General features: G+C 42.2%; 1 protein-coding gene across 2 annotated transcripts in view; it reads left to right on the top strand.

The window, feature by feature from the left end:
• The window catches only part of ptpa (protein phosphatase 2 phosphatase activator), a 38,801-nt gene extending 23,358 nt beyond the window's left edge, over positions 1–15,443 (top strand). For both annotated transcript variants that reach the window (XM_077498602.1, XM_077498601.1), the window contains 2 exons: positions 2,836–2,943; positions 14,274–15,443. In XM_077498602.1, coding sequence (XP_077354728.1) covers positions 2,836–2,943; positions 14,274–14,348 — 183 coding nt within the window. In that variant the 3' untranslated portion in view covers positions 14,349–15,443. The remainder of the gene's footprint in view (positions 1–2,835; positions 2,944–14,273) is intronic.
• Positions 15,444–15,902: the final 459 nt, after the last annotated feature.

Consider the following 15,902-nt stretch of genomic DNA (forward strand, 5'->3'; position numbering starts at 1 on the left):
AGTCTATGGGAAACATGACCTCGATTTATGAACTTTTGAGGTCATAAATTGACTCGGGGAACCGTTTATGTTTGTAACTTGAGGTTGCACAGTAATATTACTGCAGATTAAAAATATAATTTGAATGTGCAGTACTAAAAAAAAAAATCACTGTCCAAGAACTTAACTAACAATTGTTTTAAATCTCTCTTTGTATGTGGAAAAAAGGAGAAATGACCTCATGTTTTGTTTGGTTCTATTACATGTATTACATTTTGTTCGTAGTAAGCGTGTCTACTGAACTCTATTCCTGTTTTGTTTCACATGTGGATACTTCAACACAACGCAAATTCAGTTTTTAATTCACACACAAAGATGCAGTGTATGTGTGTGTGTGCGTGCATGCATCAGCCTAAACATGAGTCACTTCCTTCCCCACATGCTGCTGTGAATCACTCCTTCCTCCAGGGAATATGGGCTGTCTCCACCCCCCTTTCCTCCCTCTTCCATGCCCCTCCCCCCTTGTGTTCTCATGCGAGGCCATGGAAAGTCTCGAGAGCGGTGGGGGTGGAATGGAAAAAGGAGGGGGTTGTTAGATGGATGCCCTAGGGTCTGGGTTTGGGTTCCTTTGCTCTTGGGGAAAGATATTTGGAAAACAGCATATAACTTCATTCATAAATTCACTTTTTCGTGTTTGAGATTTCAGTTTTTACTGAAATAATCTTTCTTTTACTTGTCTAAATTCTCCTGGTTCTCACACTCGCAGCATATTTTCAAAAGCACCAATTTAGTGGGACAATTAACAGGTTATCATCATGTATTTGTGATGTAGTAAGGAATAAGCGAAAATGGATGGCTAGTTGAGGGCCTTAGACCGAAGTGTATGTGTGTATATAAAAATATGCATGCTTATCAACTGTTTCCCAATGTAGCTGCTAAATGGAGGGGGGGGGAAAAAATCTAAAATCAGATACCCCGATATCAGAATTAGGCTTCTTTCAAATGTGTCTGAAAATCCGATATGTAAGATATCGTACTATATGTACCCCATGTCCTAAATGGACAGAGCATAGAGATGTATACACTGTCAATTTGAGCCTGATTTCATCGAAATACGCTAATCCGTGATGTATACACAAACCTAAACAATACGAATAAACTGTTGCCAAACTCAAACTACAGAAAAATCATCATACCAATGAATATGATCTAAATCTTCTCCAATTGACCACCTTTTTTTGGACATTTTAAATGCCTGGTACAATTAAAAGCACGTTTTGCACTGTAGCCAGCTGATCCTTCCCCCTTCAAAGAGACAACTTCTGGCGGAAGGATCAGCTGGCTGCAGTGCGTCAATTAGCCGTCTACAGGACGACGCGCAGTGATACGAACGAACAGAAAAGTAGTGGCTGGCGGTAATGGCGTCTGACTTTTTTCAGAAAAGAGTATTGTGATGCAAATGTATCACTCTTTTGAACACTTAATTGTTTTTAGAAGAAAAACACTTTTATTTCCGTGACCGCAGCCAGCTTGCTGGACTATTTTCCTCTCGTCCAACACCGGACCAGAACTCGTGTCATAGAACGCTGTCAGGTGTAAGTCAGTGCTGATCGCACACACTGGAGATGAGGATGAAATTGAGATTCATGTTAAAAAATCCGAACGATCCCTTTAAGTCTCCCGTCGGTTCCTGTAGTTGAGACACCCGGCTTTTGCCGAGTGCTTCCACATGTTGAGCGAATGATTTGACTCGAAAAATACCCGGAATGAGACAAAAACGAGAGGGACTCTTTTCTCATCCCGATCGATGGACAGAAACATTCAGTCGGTGCTCAGTACGTGTATTTAATCGAGGCTTATATCGTTGGCTGTGTCCAACTTCACGCACGCCAAGGCTGGGTCCTCCGAAGGCCGAATGTGTCGGCGACATGACGTCACTCCCGGCGCAACTCGACAGCACGCAGGGGCTTACGTAAGAATGGAGTGTCGGTCAATGTGCAACTGACAAACAGCATTGACAGTCCATGACCATCAATTAACCATTGTGTACTCGCTGAAAAGTGGGCGTTGATAACGATGGGAAGCAACGTCAGACTGAAGGGCCGAGCTTTTATTTTTTATTTTTTATTTATTTATTTTTTTTGGTACCCTTCTACAATATCTTTGAACAATGGATAGTTGGATACCTCTGTCCTCTCCTGTAAATCAAACTTTGGTCCAGTATCTGAACCTATCAGAGGATGGAAAAATGCCGACATCAGTCCGAGTATTCATTAGGGCGCAGTGGTGAATCTAAAATATGAGCGGTTAAAAAGAGAAACCGCAATTTCAACTCTGTGTGTGGTCGACGCTAGCACTCTGGATTCTGAAGGCCTCGGGCAACTAATATTTGCATGGCAACACATTGAAGGTGAAATGTGATTGGATAAAACAAATTTTAACCCACAAATGGCTAGAACTGGTGCCACCCAGACACGCACTATGAAACGAAAACAATAATTCTGATCGCTGCCTGTTATGAGGCCAGTGCATGTTTGTATCCTGGCAAATTTCTCCGTCATGCAGCCTTTGCGGCACTCCAATACCTGTTCCGTGCTTGGATGCATGGAGCCATTGCCTCAGGAAGTCAAGCCAAGTCATCTTTACACACTAATGGTTCATTGGGAGCAAATCAGGGTTCAATGTCTTGCTCAAGGACACTTTGACATGGTCACCAGGGGTGAGGATCAAACCCACAACCTCACTGATGGGAGACTACCACTCTACCACTGAGCCATGCCGCCCCTATAATGCAGTATAGCAGTCATACCTGCAGTGTTTTATGTGTTGTCTTTTATCTTTGATTGAATTTTCTAGATGAAGACGGGTCCATTTGCTGAACACTCCAACCAGCTGTGGAACATCAGTGCTGTTCCTTCCTGGTCCAAAGTTAACCAGGGTCTTATTAGAATGTACAAAGCTGAGGTGGGTTTACTAATGTTACTCTCCAATTCTCCCTTATTTCATAGATCTTAAAGCTAATTTCCCTTTGTATTAAATGAACCCATCATGCTTCATTGAAATGTTATCTAAGTTTTTTTCGTCCAATTTACTCAGCCAAGTCACACCGATGGGAACAGAATGAAACTGCCCCACTTGGTGGTAACATGGCCTAGGACTAACCCATGCTTTGGTTTTGTCCGTTGAACAGGGTACAGCACCAATAGTTAGACACATTTTTGGCTTTTCTTTGGTCGACATGGACAATTCTCATTTGCATACATACACTTATTGGAAGAACATGAAAAAGTACTGTTGATAGTGGCACCATGTATGATATGTTCCAAAACGTAACATAGTGAACTGAACTGTATAGTTTGGCGGAATCATAGACAACGGTGAGATCAGAGTTCTTACTGGAATGTTTCCTTGAGATTACCTCAAAGGACGGATTTGAATCATCCACACGCACATCTCTGAACGGGCAGTTCTGCTAACTTCCTGGTCAGTTTTCTTAGCATGCTGAATTTTCCAGTCCAGAGTGTTCTCACATTCTGCTAACTTTGACTTGCTGTTCCTGGTAGCTGTCTACTCCCTATTGCACTCTGCTCTCCTGTCTGCTTCCCCCTCCCTCCTGGTTTCACCCACAGCATACATGCCTTGCCCTCTTAAAGGAGCCACCCATCTCCAACACTATTTAGCCTCATGTGGATACTGAATATGGTTGGAGTTGTTAATAGCCTGACATAATGTGAAATTCCACTAAAGAGTTTACATTTGCACAGTTTAACTCTTTGACCGTCAAAAACGTTTACCGTAATAACGATTAGTAAAATCACCATGTATGCCGACATAAATGTTATATGACGTCAACTACGTTTTTTTGTTTGTTTGTTTGGTTTGTTTTATTTTTTATCAATGGCCAGTTCACCGTCTAAGTGCAGCACGCGCTGCCTGGTCAGTGAGTTGTGGAATCAAAAACACTCATTATCTATGGCCAACAGATGGCAGCATTGTATCTCTTTTAAATGGACTCATTGCGTATGAAATTACAATGAAACATGATGAAATCTGATGAATTTGAACGTTTTCAAGGATGATGTGAACGATCAAAGCCTTTGTCATATTTAAGTTTTTTGTTTGTTTGTTTTTTGATAACGTGTGTTACTAAAAGAGTTAAGGACTTTCTATTACCAGAATATTCAGGATGTATACGCACTTCAAAATGTTTGCTTTGTTCTTGTTTTGTTACCTTATTCTTTACTGGACAACCGATATTTATGTTTATGTACAGCACTTTGTATACAGCAATGCCTGTTCTTAAAGTGCTTTATAAATAAAGTTGAGTTGAGACGAGACGAGACGAGACCTTGGGTCTTCAAGCCCAGTCCTCAAGTGCCCCTATTCGATTTCTCCCTCCTCCAACACACCTGAATCAAATAATCGGTATCATTACTAGGCTTCAGCAGAGCTGATCATTTTGATTCAGGTGTGTTGGAGGACGAAAACATGAAAAACCGGCCGGATAGGGGCTCTTGTGGACTGGAATTGGAGACCCCTATGCTAGACACAGTCCATTGATTGGTCAACATGGTCAGTTCAGTAATGTAATGGGAAGGAAACAAAAATCCCTGGGGGGAAAAAAAAAATCTTTCCCCATGTAATTCATTAACACACTCCAATGATGTCACCTTACTTTGATAATTAACAGATACACCTCTATTCCACTTTATACAACCAACCAACCACCCAACCAACCAACCATTTCTTAACCGCTCATTCCTCACAAGGGTCGCGGGGGGTGCTGGAGCCTATCTGTTGGCTTTGGGCAGTAGGTGGGGGACACCCTGGACTAGTTGCCAGCCAATCGCAGGGCCCACTTTATACACATGGACTGAATTGTTGGTACCCCTCTCTTAATGAGAGCAAAACCCAAAGTGATTCCTGAAATTACTTGAGATTTATAAAAGTAAGGATAAATAAAAAATAATCATGCAAATTAAATACTAATCAGTCATTACGTTTTAAATTGTCATTTAACAAAATTATTTAACTAAATAAGTAAGTAAGTAAGTAAATAAATAGAACTAATGCAACAGGCATTGACAGAAATGATGGTACCTCCATAAAAGATTGAAAACAATTTGACCAAAGACCCCTAATATGCCATCTTTTTCACAATTTTGCATCCCCGCTTTTTTCGTCCTGTGTGTAAGTATTGATGGGGTTCGGGAGGGTTGAAGTTGCCCAGGATTTTGCCGGCTTCTGAGGTAGTAACTGACTAACACAAATAGAGTGTGAAGTTTAGCAACCAAGACTCGCTTCCAATGCCCCTTTGTGTCACTGTCGCACTGACGTTACCACGCATCTAATTATTTTAATCAGGGAAGCCGCAACTGCTATGTGAACAGGCGAATAAATGCCGGCTCGCTCTACTTTGATGCGCTAATTAACTGGGAATGTGATGTGAAAGTGGCTACTTTTTATTGAGAATTGTTGTCAGTGGTAGAGATGAATTTGTCTGCAATATCTCAATGTTTACCTCTTTTTAGTCAGCAAATTTAAAAAAACAAAAAACAAAAACAAAAAACATTTGGCTTGTGGTTTTGTGTTTAAATTATTCAAATTTGGGGTGATGTTTTCTGCCTGAAACGGAAAGAACGGTAGTGCAAATTGTCATTGCACTGTAGTTGGGGATATTGCATCGTCATACGTTGTTTCATGAGAAGGATTTGTCATCCTTTCTTGTTGAATGTTCCATTTAGGTCTCTTCATTTAGTCTGATTTTGGAAGCATTATTTTCTTGTGAATTTTATTTTATTTTTTTAAATGGCATTAGAGAAGCTCAAGCCCTTAACCATCTGCAAGCAAGAGAAGAGGCAGGAAAGGGTTAAGAGAGGAACAGAGAGAATGGAATTGTGTGCATGTGTGCGTGTGTGTGGGCGGTAGGCGGTGGGGTATGTGGGGGGGAAGTCTAAGCCTTCTCCCGCCTGCATGCCCACATCCTGTGTTTTCCAGAGCAGCCTGCAAGTCTTCCCAAAGAGCTGAGGGGCCAAGCTGTCTGCCTCCCCCTCCCCCTTCTCCTTCTCCACTGCCATTCCCTTCATTAAATCCACCCCTCCCTCTCTCCCGACCTTCCTCCAAGCCTGGAGCAACCATCAGCAGACTCGCATTCCTCACTCCCTTTGCTGGCCCCACACAAGGTTTCGGGCTGAGTTCTGCTCAGCCTGGGGAAAGCAAGATCCAGCGCTTATTCTGTCTGAAAGGGGCTAATGTTTCCAAAGGCATGAAATGACACATTTGGATGGAGATAGTTTCAAGCTTTGGATTCATTTGTGAGCTCTGATCTCTTCATCGCGAAGGCCCACTGCTTGACAATTTGTGTCTCTTTTGCCCAGTTGACTGTATCTTTCTAAAACCTCAATTGGGTCCAGCGTACACGTCCAAAAAACTTTTCAGCAATAGTTCAACCATCATCACATTAAAACGTTCATGATGTTTGTTGATGTCTCGATAACGTGATTTTCAAATCAGTATTGAAATATATCTTTAACCTTGCTCTTGCAAGATGAATTCTAGCGGTATTTGTGAGTTCACAAACTCCGAAGAATACATCTTGTACCGCTCCCGTTGATTTCCGCCGATCCGAACACAGAGCGACATTGTGTTTGGGGGCGGGATATGCAACTGTGACGAAACCAGGAAGCCAGCGCCGATGCCGGGGCTAACAAACAAACCTAACATGGACGAATGGACGCTACAATTACTTCTGTTCTTGCAGAATTACTCACCGTTTCCTTGTTGAATGTTGAACAGCGAGAGGCACTTCGTGCATTTCTCGCTGGTAACATGTTTGTGCTTTTACCCCCTTCGGAAAGAACGAAGACAAAATTTCACCCATTGCCATGATTGGTTAAAACAAACGTGTAGAATGCCTCAACGTCCAATCAGCTCGAATTATTGTACAGAATGTCCCGCCTTTCCCGACCAAATTACCGTGGCGAGGTACCAGGTTAATTTTGCGGAGAACTCACTTGAGTGAAGCGTAATATCTATCTGGCTATTGCCAAGTTAATATATCTTATCTCCAAGCGAAAAAATAATCTTGTGGTTTTCCATAAAATGCTTGTCATTTATTCAAACAGCAGTTTTATAAGACCAGTTATACAACCTACCACACATTGCCTTAGGCCTTGATACGCCAATCATGATGTTGAAAGTGTCGGCATCGGTATGCGATTGATGTATAAAACACCGTTGTAACATCGGATTCCGCTGGGGAGCGTCTGGAGGGTGTTTTGGGCCAGTTCAACATGTCGAATAGGCATCAGCCCGTCGATCGCTCTGATTGGCGTACATCGTGGGTGTGAATTTCCGATTTAATATCCCGCTCCTGAAAGAGCGTTTCCGTTTGCGGTGGGGCGCTGTGGAGGCCTCGGGCCTTGTTCTGCGGCCTAGGGCTCGGGGGTCTGGGGCGGGGGTGTTCCGGGCGTCTGGGTCGGCTCGCCGACCGGTGTCCGCTCGGGTGGCGGGGGGGTGGCCTTGGTGCTGCCGCGGGCTGGGGGATTCCGGAGAGGCGGTGCTCACTTTGCTGGGCCGCGGTCTTTCTTTGGGGGCGGTCCTTATACATGCCAGATCCATCGCACCAGCATCTACTGAAACTCAAACAGAATTCGCCTCTCCCTCCCGCAGCTCGTTGAATCAGTGGGTGCTGGTGTCTGTGGATCTCACTTTGCTTTATCTATCCTTCCCTACTTCCTCTCTTTAGTTTTTCCTCTGGTCACTTGAGATCTCCTCAATTTATTGGAAGTTTGAGGTTTCTGGGGTTGGCATAAGACTCTGGTTTTGTAACCACGCAGGAGGTGTTTGGTTGGTGCTGGATTTCACTTTGATGGACTGGATGTACTGGTTTCTATGGATCTCACTCTACCTCATCGATCCTTCCCTCCTTCTTCTCTTTAGTTTTTCCTCTGGTCTATTGAGATCTCGTTAATTTGCTGGAATTTAGAGGCTTCTGGGGTTGGCGTCAGACCTTGTTTTTGTAACCATGGGGAAGGCAGGAAGTGTTTGGTCGGTGCTGGATTACACTTTGATTTATCTTTCTTTTCTTTTTATCTTTTCTGACCTTTTCTCTGGTCTCCTGACCATTTGAACCTCACGACTCTGGCGAGACGCTGAAGTACCTGGTTAAGGTGAAGGGTAATGGGATTTTTATAAGGTTTTAGGTGAATTAATGAGTATAAATTTATACATATTTGCACGCGCACGCACACAAACGCACACCCACGCACGCAAACGCACGCACCCATACACACACACACAAAAAAAGAGCAATGATGATAAGACGTTGAATCGGTAAGACTACTGAATGAACAATTCTGAGCTTTTAGAAAAATAAATAAATAAATAATTAAATAAACAAATGCTCAAAATTAACCAACTTGGACTCAAACTTGGGTGCAAACAAAAGAGACTGGGATGTCCCTAGTACCTTTTCAGGCTTAGATACACTAATCCGACGTAAGGAGTCGGACAGCGTTGACCCGACGACATGCGCCGTCTGACCAGTGTATAAACTACTGTCACAAAGTCGGATCGAGTTGGAATACGTCGGGGGGCGTTTCCAGCAAATTTGACATGTTGAATTGGCGTCGGGGCATTTGGTCACTGTGTGTGGCTGTTAGCTAGCGAATCAGTGCACGGGGTAAGAAGAGGAAGTGACGAACAGTACTAATGGAAAGCCTGGACAATTTTTTTTTCACCCTCATTTTGCGCATCGTCACCCTGCTGTAACCTCCGCATTTGAACATACAAGATCTGTCTGGACAGAAGATCGGGAAGATGACTTTGTCTCTTTGGTTCAAAAGAGGACATTGTATATTACCATAAATCTTTTACTGCCACACGTTATCAAAAAAATAAAAAATAAATTTTTGATATGACAAAGGCTTTTATCATTCACAAAAAGAGATACAACGCTTCCATCTGCTGGCCACAGTTGTTTTTGATTCCACAACCCATTGATCAGGCAACACTGCATTTAGATGTTGCACTGAGGAAAAATAAAAAATAAAAAAACTTAGTTGACGTCATTTAACGTTTATGGCAGCATACGTTGTGATTTTACTAATCATTATAAAACGTTTTTGGCGGTCAAAGAGTTAAAAAGTTTTCCGACAAAGGTATGAAAGCCAAACTATGGCGTGACAGGGGGACGTAGCAGGTAGGATTTACTTTTATATATGATACTGTGCAAAGAGCCGTATCCGATGACATCGTGAGAGAAAAAGTAACCGGTAAGCATTGTTTACATTTTTATATCCTGCCCCCGTAAAGAGGTTTCCAGTTGCCTTTAGGAATGACTACTGCCACCAATGGTATGGAGGGGAATTACTTCTCGCGCATGCGCCAAAGATACTTAATAGTCTGGGTCGGTGCAGTGTGTATTCACGTCATTTTTCTACACGACGTGCCGACGTCTGGGCCGACACCACAGGGGGTAGGTGTCTGTCATATTTGGCCATATGTGATGAGATTTAATTAAAAACTTTCATTCAGGGAAAAATAAATAAATCAATGAAGATCCCTACTGTAGTATGAATGCCTTGCCAATAAAACTTTGCAAGGAAACACCAATTGCTTGTTCTCCAAGAGCTTATCCAAAAGTAAGTAAAGTGTCTTCTCCGCTGGCCACAAGAGTCGTGCCACAAATACACATTGCTGGTGGTATTTAGAGTGTGATCAAATTCAGGCCCAGCTTACACAATACGGTACAAATTGTGCCGTGTTGAACCCATGTTTACTCAACAACTATTTTTAGCGCACACTTTTAAAAACGCATCTCAATTTTTTTAATCACCATTACAATCATTGAAAGCTACAAACCTGAGGGGTCTAAATCAGAGGATATGTGCAAAACATCACATTCATTCATGTTGTGTGTGTGCGTGCATGTCAAATGCAAATAAATGAATAAATAAAAAGCTTGATCATGCTTCTCCACCAAGTATACGTTTATTGTCACCAGTGGAGAAACATTAGCTGCCATTACTCAAATTCTCTGTATGCGGAGAGCGGGAGACTATTGAAAAATACAATTTTGGTTAAGACTGGGAGGAACAGCACTTACTGCATACTGTACTTCCTACTGTACTGTATTACTGTACTTCTTTCAGGTGTGGTATGCAAATGAAGCTTCATTCTGTTTTATGTCACTATGTAAATTGGCGTGTTTTGATATCTGCAAACATCTATACAAATCACTTTTCAAACACAAAGAAACAAAACTGTTTTGGTCAAGGTCATTTGGCAGAAGTGAAAACGGATTGTGTTTTGGTTTTCCCCCATTTTCAATCTCTAAAATGTTGTTTTATACGCAGTGCTGGACTGGCCATCTGGCATACAGTGTAGGGCAGTTTCCCGGTGGGCCAGTATCCTTTGGAGTTCTATTTGATTATTAGTTTCCTCCATTTTACCTTAATTTTACCCACAATTTAGAGGGTGCATTAATGAATTTACAGTATAGACATTAAACGGAACCAATCAACATTAGTGGTAGCCAGAAATCCTGTGGGCTGATCGAAGTCCAAAATGCCAGGGCCCTTTTTCTTTTTTTTTTAAGTGCCAATCCAGCCCTGCTTGAAAACAAATAGCTAAAACATTGTGTTTTTATTTTAAAACAAAAAAACAAAAATGTAAACAGCACAAGCGGCAGTAGAGTACTACAGTGGAATTAGTGAAACATCCTGAAGGTTTCAAGCCAAAACGATTAATCGGGCAGCATGGTGATCGAGTGGTTAGCACGTCCGCCTCCCTGTACTGAGGACTCGGGTTCGAGTCCAGGCTCCGGCCTTCCTGGGTGGAGTTTGCATGTTCTCCCCGTGCCCGCGTGGGTCTTCTCCGGGTACTCCGGTCTCCTCCCACATTCCAAAGACATGCATGGCAGGTTAATTGGGTGCTCCGAATTGTCCCTAGGTGTGCTTGTGAGTGTGGATGGTTGTTCGTCTCTGTGTGCCCTGTGATTGGCTGGCAACCAGTCCAGGGTGTCCCCTGCCTACTGCCCAGAGCCAGCTGAGATAGGCGCCAGCACCCCCCGCGACCCTTGTGAGGAATAAGCGGTCAAGAAAATGGATGGATGGATGGATGGATGATTAATCGTTGCGTTCTTATTTACTGTTGAAAATTGTTCATTTGGGAAATGGATTTTGAAAATGTTTTATGTTTCACTGAGCACAGAAGACTTAAAAGATTGGGTCTAAAACAGGGGTGTCCGAACTTTTTCATTTGAGGGCCACATACAGAAAATCACCAGGACGCAAGGGCCACATAATGTTATGAAGAGAAATTGTGTTTAGTCCTAAAAATTGTACAAATAATTAATTTGTGCTTTTGCATATTTTGAAAAATGCTACAGTATATAAACCAATTTATTTGTAATATGGAATTTTTCATTTTAGTTTTTATTAGTTTAGTTCTTTAAAAATGCTTAGTTTTAGTTTAGTTTGTTAGTTTCAGTATTAGTATTATTTTTTTAATGTACATTACTTGTGTGCAATATTTAAAAAACACCATGGGAGCAACGTCATCTGAAGGTGCTTTTCTATTGGCTGCTGCTAGATGATGTCACGTCTGTGTGACATACTTTCAAACGTCATTATTCCGGTTTTTATATCAAAATAAATCTACTAAAAATCACATTTAAAATCATCCCCAAAGGCTCATGCATTAAATTCATTACCAAAGACTAAAACGAAGGATGTTGCCATAATTATTGTTAGTTTTAGTTAGTTTTGTCAACATAAAATGTAGTTTCAGTAAGTTTTCATTTCTTTAAAAGCAGTTTTGTTTCTTTTGTTTTTTTGTTTTTTTTTCGGTAACAATACTGTTTTTTAAATTTTAGTTAAAGTTTTTTCATTAGTTTTATGGCACCTGTTTTTCGATACCCTCCCTTCTTACTTTGACCATCTCCAAGCATTTTTGTTTTGTTTATTTTATTTGAACTGAGTCAAATGTCATTTTTAGCATATGTCCACAGGCCACTGAAAAATGGACGGCGGGCCGCAAATGGCCCCCGGGCCGTAGTTTGGACACGTTTGGTCTGAAACCAAAAGTATTGTCACCTCTTCTCGCACACTGAACCAACGAAATGCTGCAGAATCTCTTTGTAGACATGCTGGTTGATTGTCTCGTACAAAGTCAGGTTTGTAGTGTGGGTTTGAAATAATCAAGTCAAGTGAAGATACAGGACTTTAAATGCACCACCGCAGAAGGTTACGTTTCGAATGCCAGATGAGTCATATTGCCCACAAACGTTACTCACCATGTATATGAGCTCACGATGTGTTTGCACATACAGTCACTCAATAGGCGTTTGTTCCTATAGAGGACATGTGTCAAGATCCGGTCCTTGAGGGCCTGAGTCCTGCATGTGTTTGAGGTTTCTCTGATTCAATGAACAGGATCATTATCAGGCTCCTGCAGAGCTTGCTGATGAGCTTACCGTATTTTCCGCACTATAAGGCGCACCTCATTATAAGGCGCACGTTCAATGTATGACATATTTTCAAACTTCTTCCATATCTAAGGCGCTACAGTAGAGGCTGAGGTTACGCTATGCGTCCATTAGATGGTGCTGCGCTAAAGGGAATGTCAACAAAACAGTCAGATAGGTCAGTCAAACTTTATTAATAGATTACAAACCAGCTTTCTGACAACTCCATTCACTCCCAAAATGAATAAACAGCCGTTTTATTATTTTCTCTGAGGTAAAGTATTAGTATTAGCTAGCGATCCAAGATGGCGGGATCTTCTGCGCAAGAGCGTCACCGATCGTGCAGGGTCACCGATAGCGTCTTGACAACGAGACCTGTTGCGGCTCAATATTGATCCATATATAAGGCACACTGGATTATAAGGCGTAAGGTCAGCTTTTGAAAAAATTGAAGGCTTTTAGGTGCGCATTATAGTGCGGAAAATACGGGTGAATATGAATCAGCTGTGTTGAACGTGGGAAACCTCGAAAACATGCAGGACTCAGGTGCTCGAGGACCACTGCCAGAGCATGTCCAACCGCTAGTTTTTGTCATCAAGTTCAATGAAAAGGTGATTTTTGGCTTTCCACCTGTCTGGTTCACATGATTTAGTTGTCACAGTTTTTACACCGGATGCTCTCGCTAACATTTTTTAGATGGGAGAGGGATAAAAGGGTTACCCCGGGTTTTCACCGGATGCGGTTGCGGTGCGGTTGCGGTGCGGTTGCGGTGCGGTGCGTCTTGACTGCGTGCTCCGGATGGGTCAATTTTTTTGTCAATCCACACCGGCTCCGCACAGCTGCGGTCCGGCAGCGCCGTCGCCGCCCACTTCCAAACGTGTTTTGCGGGACCGCGCGCGCGCGATCATGTGGCATTTCACAACGACAAACATACAGAAAGTCTGTGCTCAACAGAGAAGCAGAAAGAGAGGTGGACTTCTTTTGATTTAACCTTTTCTTCTTCTTCTGCTATGAGATTCCATGCAGCATCCTTTTTTTGGTTGTCCTTGTAAAGTATATTAATAACGAGAGTCGGGTTAGTGCGGGTCCACTCTTTATTTCTGTCTTCCGCGTCCGGCTGCCGCTCAGTACGGCAAGCGAGACGGGCACAACAAGCAATCGCGAACATCAAACTCACAATACATTACAGTCCTTATAAAAAGGATGTGCCGTGTCATATATTTTGTGGTTTTCCACCTCCAATATAAACCTCTCCTCGTCCATGTTCGCTGGTGTCTAAACCGTGAATGAGCACATGGCCCGGCGACGCCCACGTCACGTTTTGCTGAAAAACTTGCGAAATAGGAGCTGGCGAGTGTTTTATTCTGAAAGGTAACCGGAAATTTATTTTGAAACTGCCTCGGTCTTCCTGTCCCGCTCGATGTGTTTTGTGCTAGCTTGCCATTTGCCGGAGGCCTACCGCTGCGGCGTCCGGCAAAAATAGAAAATAGGTCTATCCTTGCGGAAAGCCTGCGGCACGCCGCAGCTGAGACGCAGTCGACACGCAACGCACCCGCAAGCGGTGTAAACTGCACCATTCGAATGAATGGAATCTAATTGCTTGCGTCGCCGGACCGCACCGCAACCGCATCCGGTGAAAACCCGGGGTTATTGTTTAGAATAAAAGCTGACCCAATCGCATAATTCACCCTGAATCACACTTGAGAAAATGTAGATGATACACTGTATAAAATTACCATAAGATATACTTGTTTTTCTTTTCCCCCGTAGTTTTTTTTTTTTTTTTTTTTCTGGTATAATATCTCTCATCTGCAACCATTTGTAGTGTTTGGAGAAGTTCCCTGTGATCCAGCACTTCAAATTTGGTAGCCTGCTGTCAATCCAGCCGTCAAAGCCTTGACAGTCCCGGATGACTCCACGGACCATGATGGAAAGACTACAATCCCCAGCACATCAGATCGACCATTTCCCCAACGTCGAACATCCTGTCGTGGATTTACAGCACTGCAGATCCGGACACAAGCGCCATTCTCCCAAATGTGGCCATGATGGCTTGTTGGACCTCCACATTGAAATGCAACTTGAGTGTTCAGAGCACATGTTGACAGCTTCCAACTTTCACACACACTATACCAAACCACTTCTTTCTGAAATTAAAGCGATATGTACCTTTTCATTGTCATGGTGTTACCAAATCGTAAGAAAAAGGTCACTGGTGCGCTCCCAACCACATCAAGATGTCCGAGACAACAGCAATGGATTTTGCTTGCATTCATCGAAGAGCTGCCAGTTTGCGGTGTGAGCACCCAAGTTGTGTATTAGGTGTGAATACGTTGAAATCGTCCATCTGTTGTGGATTTGTTATTTTTCTGATCATATTTCTATTATTGTTATTGTATTTATATCCTGGATAAACTTTGGATCAGACTCTGTTTTAGAGGGGATGTTTTTTAAAGGAATGCTTGAGTTGCCTCCAGATTTGCTTTCTTTAGAGCAGGTAATGACACAGAAAAAGGAGTCATTAGTTTGCATATGTAATATAAATATTTTTGGTATTTTTATTATATTGCTTTCGAAGCCAAATGTTAATCTTTCCCATTTTATGTTTTTTTTTCCCCCTTTATTTTCCCGTTCATCTTAACATTTAAGGCACAATAAGTAATATACAAGGAGGCACAATCATTTTTGGTTTGTCAGATTATTTTAATAATAGGGTAAATATTAGTACATAAAACCTGGGCTGTAAAGGAAGTGGTCTGTCGCTAATGCCGTCATCCCAAGCTGTTTTTTTTTTGTTTTTTGTTTTTTTTTCCTTCTTTTCCCGCCTGATTATGCCTGATCGAGTTATGTTGCTCATATTCCAAAGTTTTCAAATGGCTCCGTTTTGTCTGTTTAAAATTTCAAAGAGTGAACATATGCAAGACCATGTGTGCGTTTCTTGTGCTTATTTTTGCATTAACTTGTTCTGACTTAATAAAGTTTTGTGTGCACCTTCCTATGTCTTTTGACTTAAAATGTATTACTATTCTATTTAGAAAAGGTTGAAGTGAACTAATAAAATCTACTAATGTGAGTCTGGTTGGTAATGGGAACTTGTCATGAGGGAACTTTGTTGTTAGTATATTTGTCCATGTGCCACATGCACAAGAGCTGAATTAGCAAAAGCCAGTGAATGTACATTTGAGACTTTTACTGTATTGACAGGTTATGGTTCAGACCCAAGTGCAAGTAATTGGTGTGTCAGCTCCTGCGATGTAAATCCACAATTCTAGTGCAAACTTTTTTTCCCCCCGTCTCGAACAATGAGCCCTCTCAAGGGCGAAGGTGGGAATCCCCTCTTTTAGAGAGGATGTTAGACAGCATTGAGCGCCAAGCAGTCCAAAGATTGCCAAAGAACTTTGCAAAAGTTCAACCGCTCGGTCTGATTTCTGGATTTTTAAATGGAAGTCATAGA

The sequence above is a fragment of the Festucalex cinctus genome, chromosome 15 (assembly GCF_051991245.1).
Source record: "Festucalex cinctus isolate MCC-2025b chromosome 15, RoL_Fcin_1.0, whole genome shotgun sequence".
In the NCBI taxonomy this organism is placed as follows: domain Eukaryota; kingdom Metazoa; phylum Chordata; class Actinopteri; order Syngnathiformes; family Syngnathidae; genus Festucalex; species Festucalex cinctus.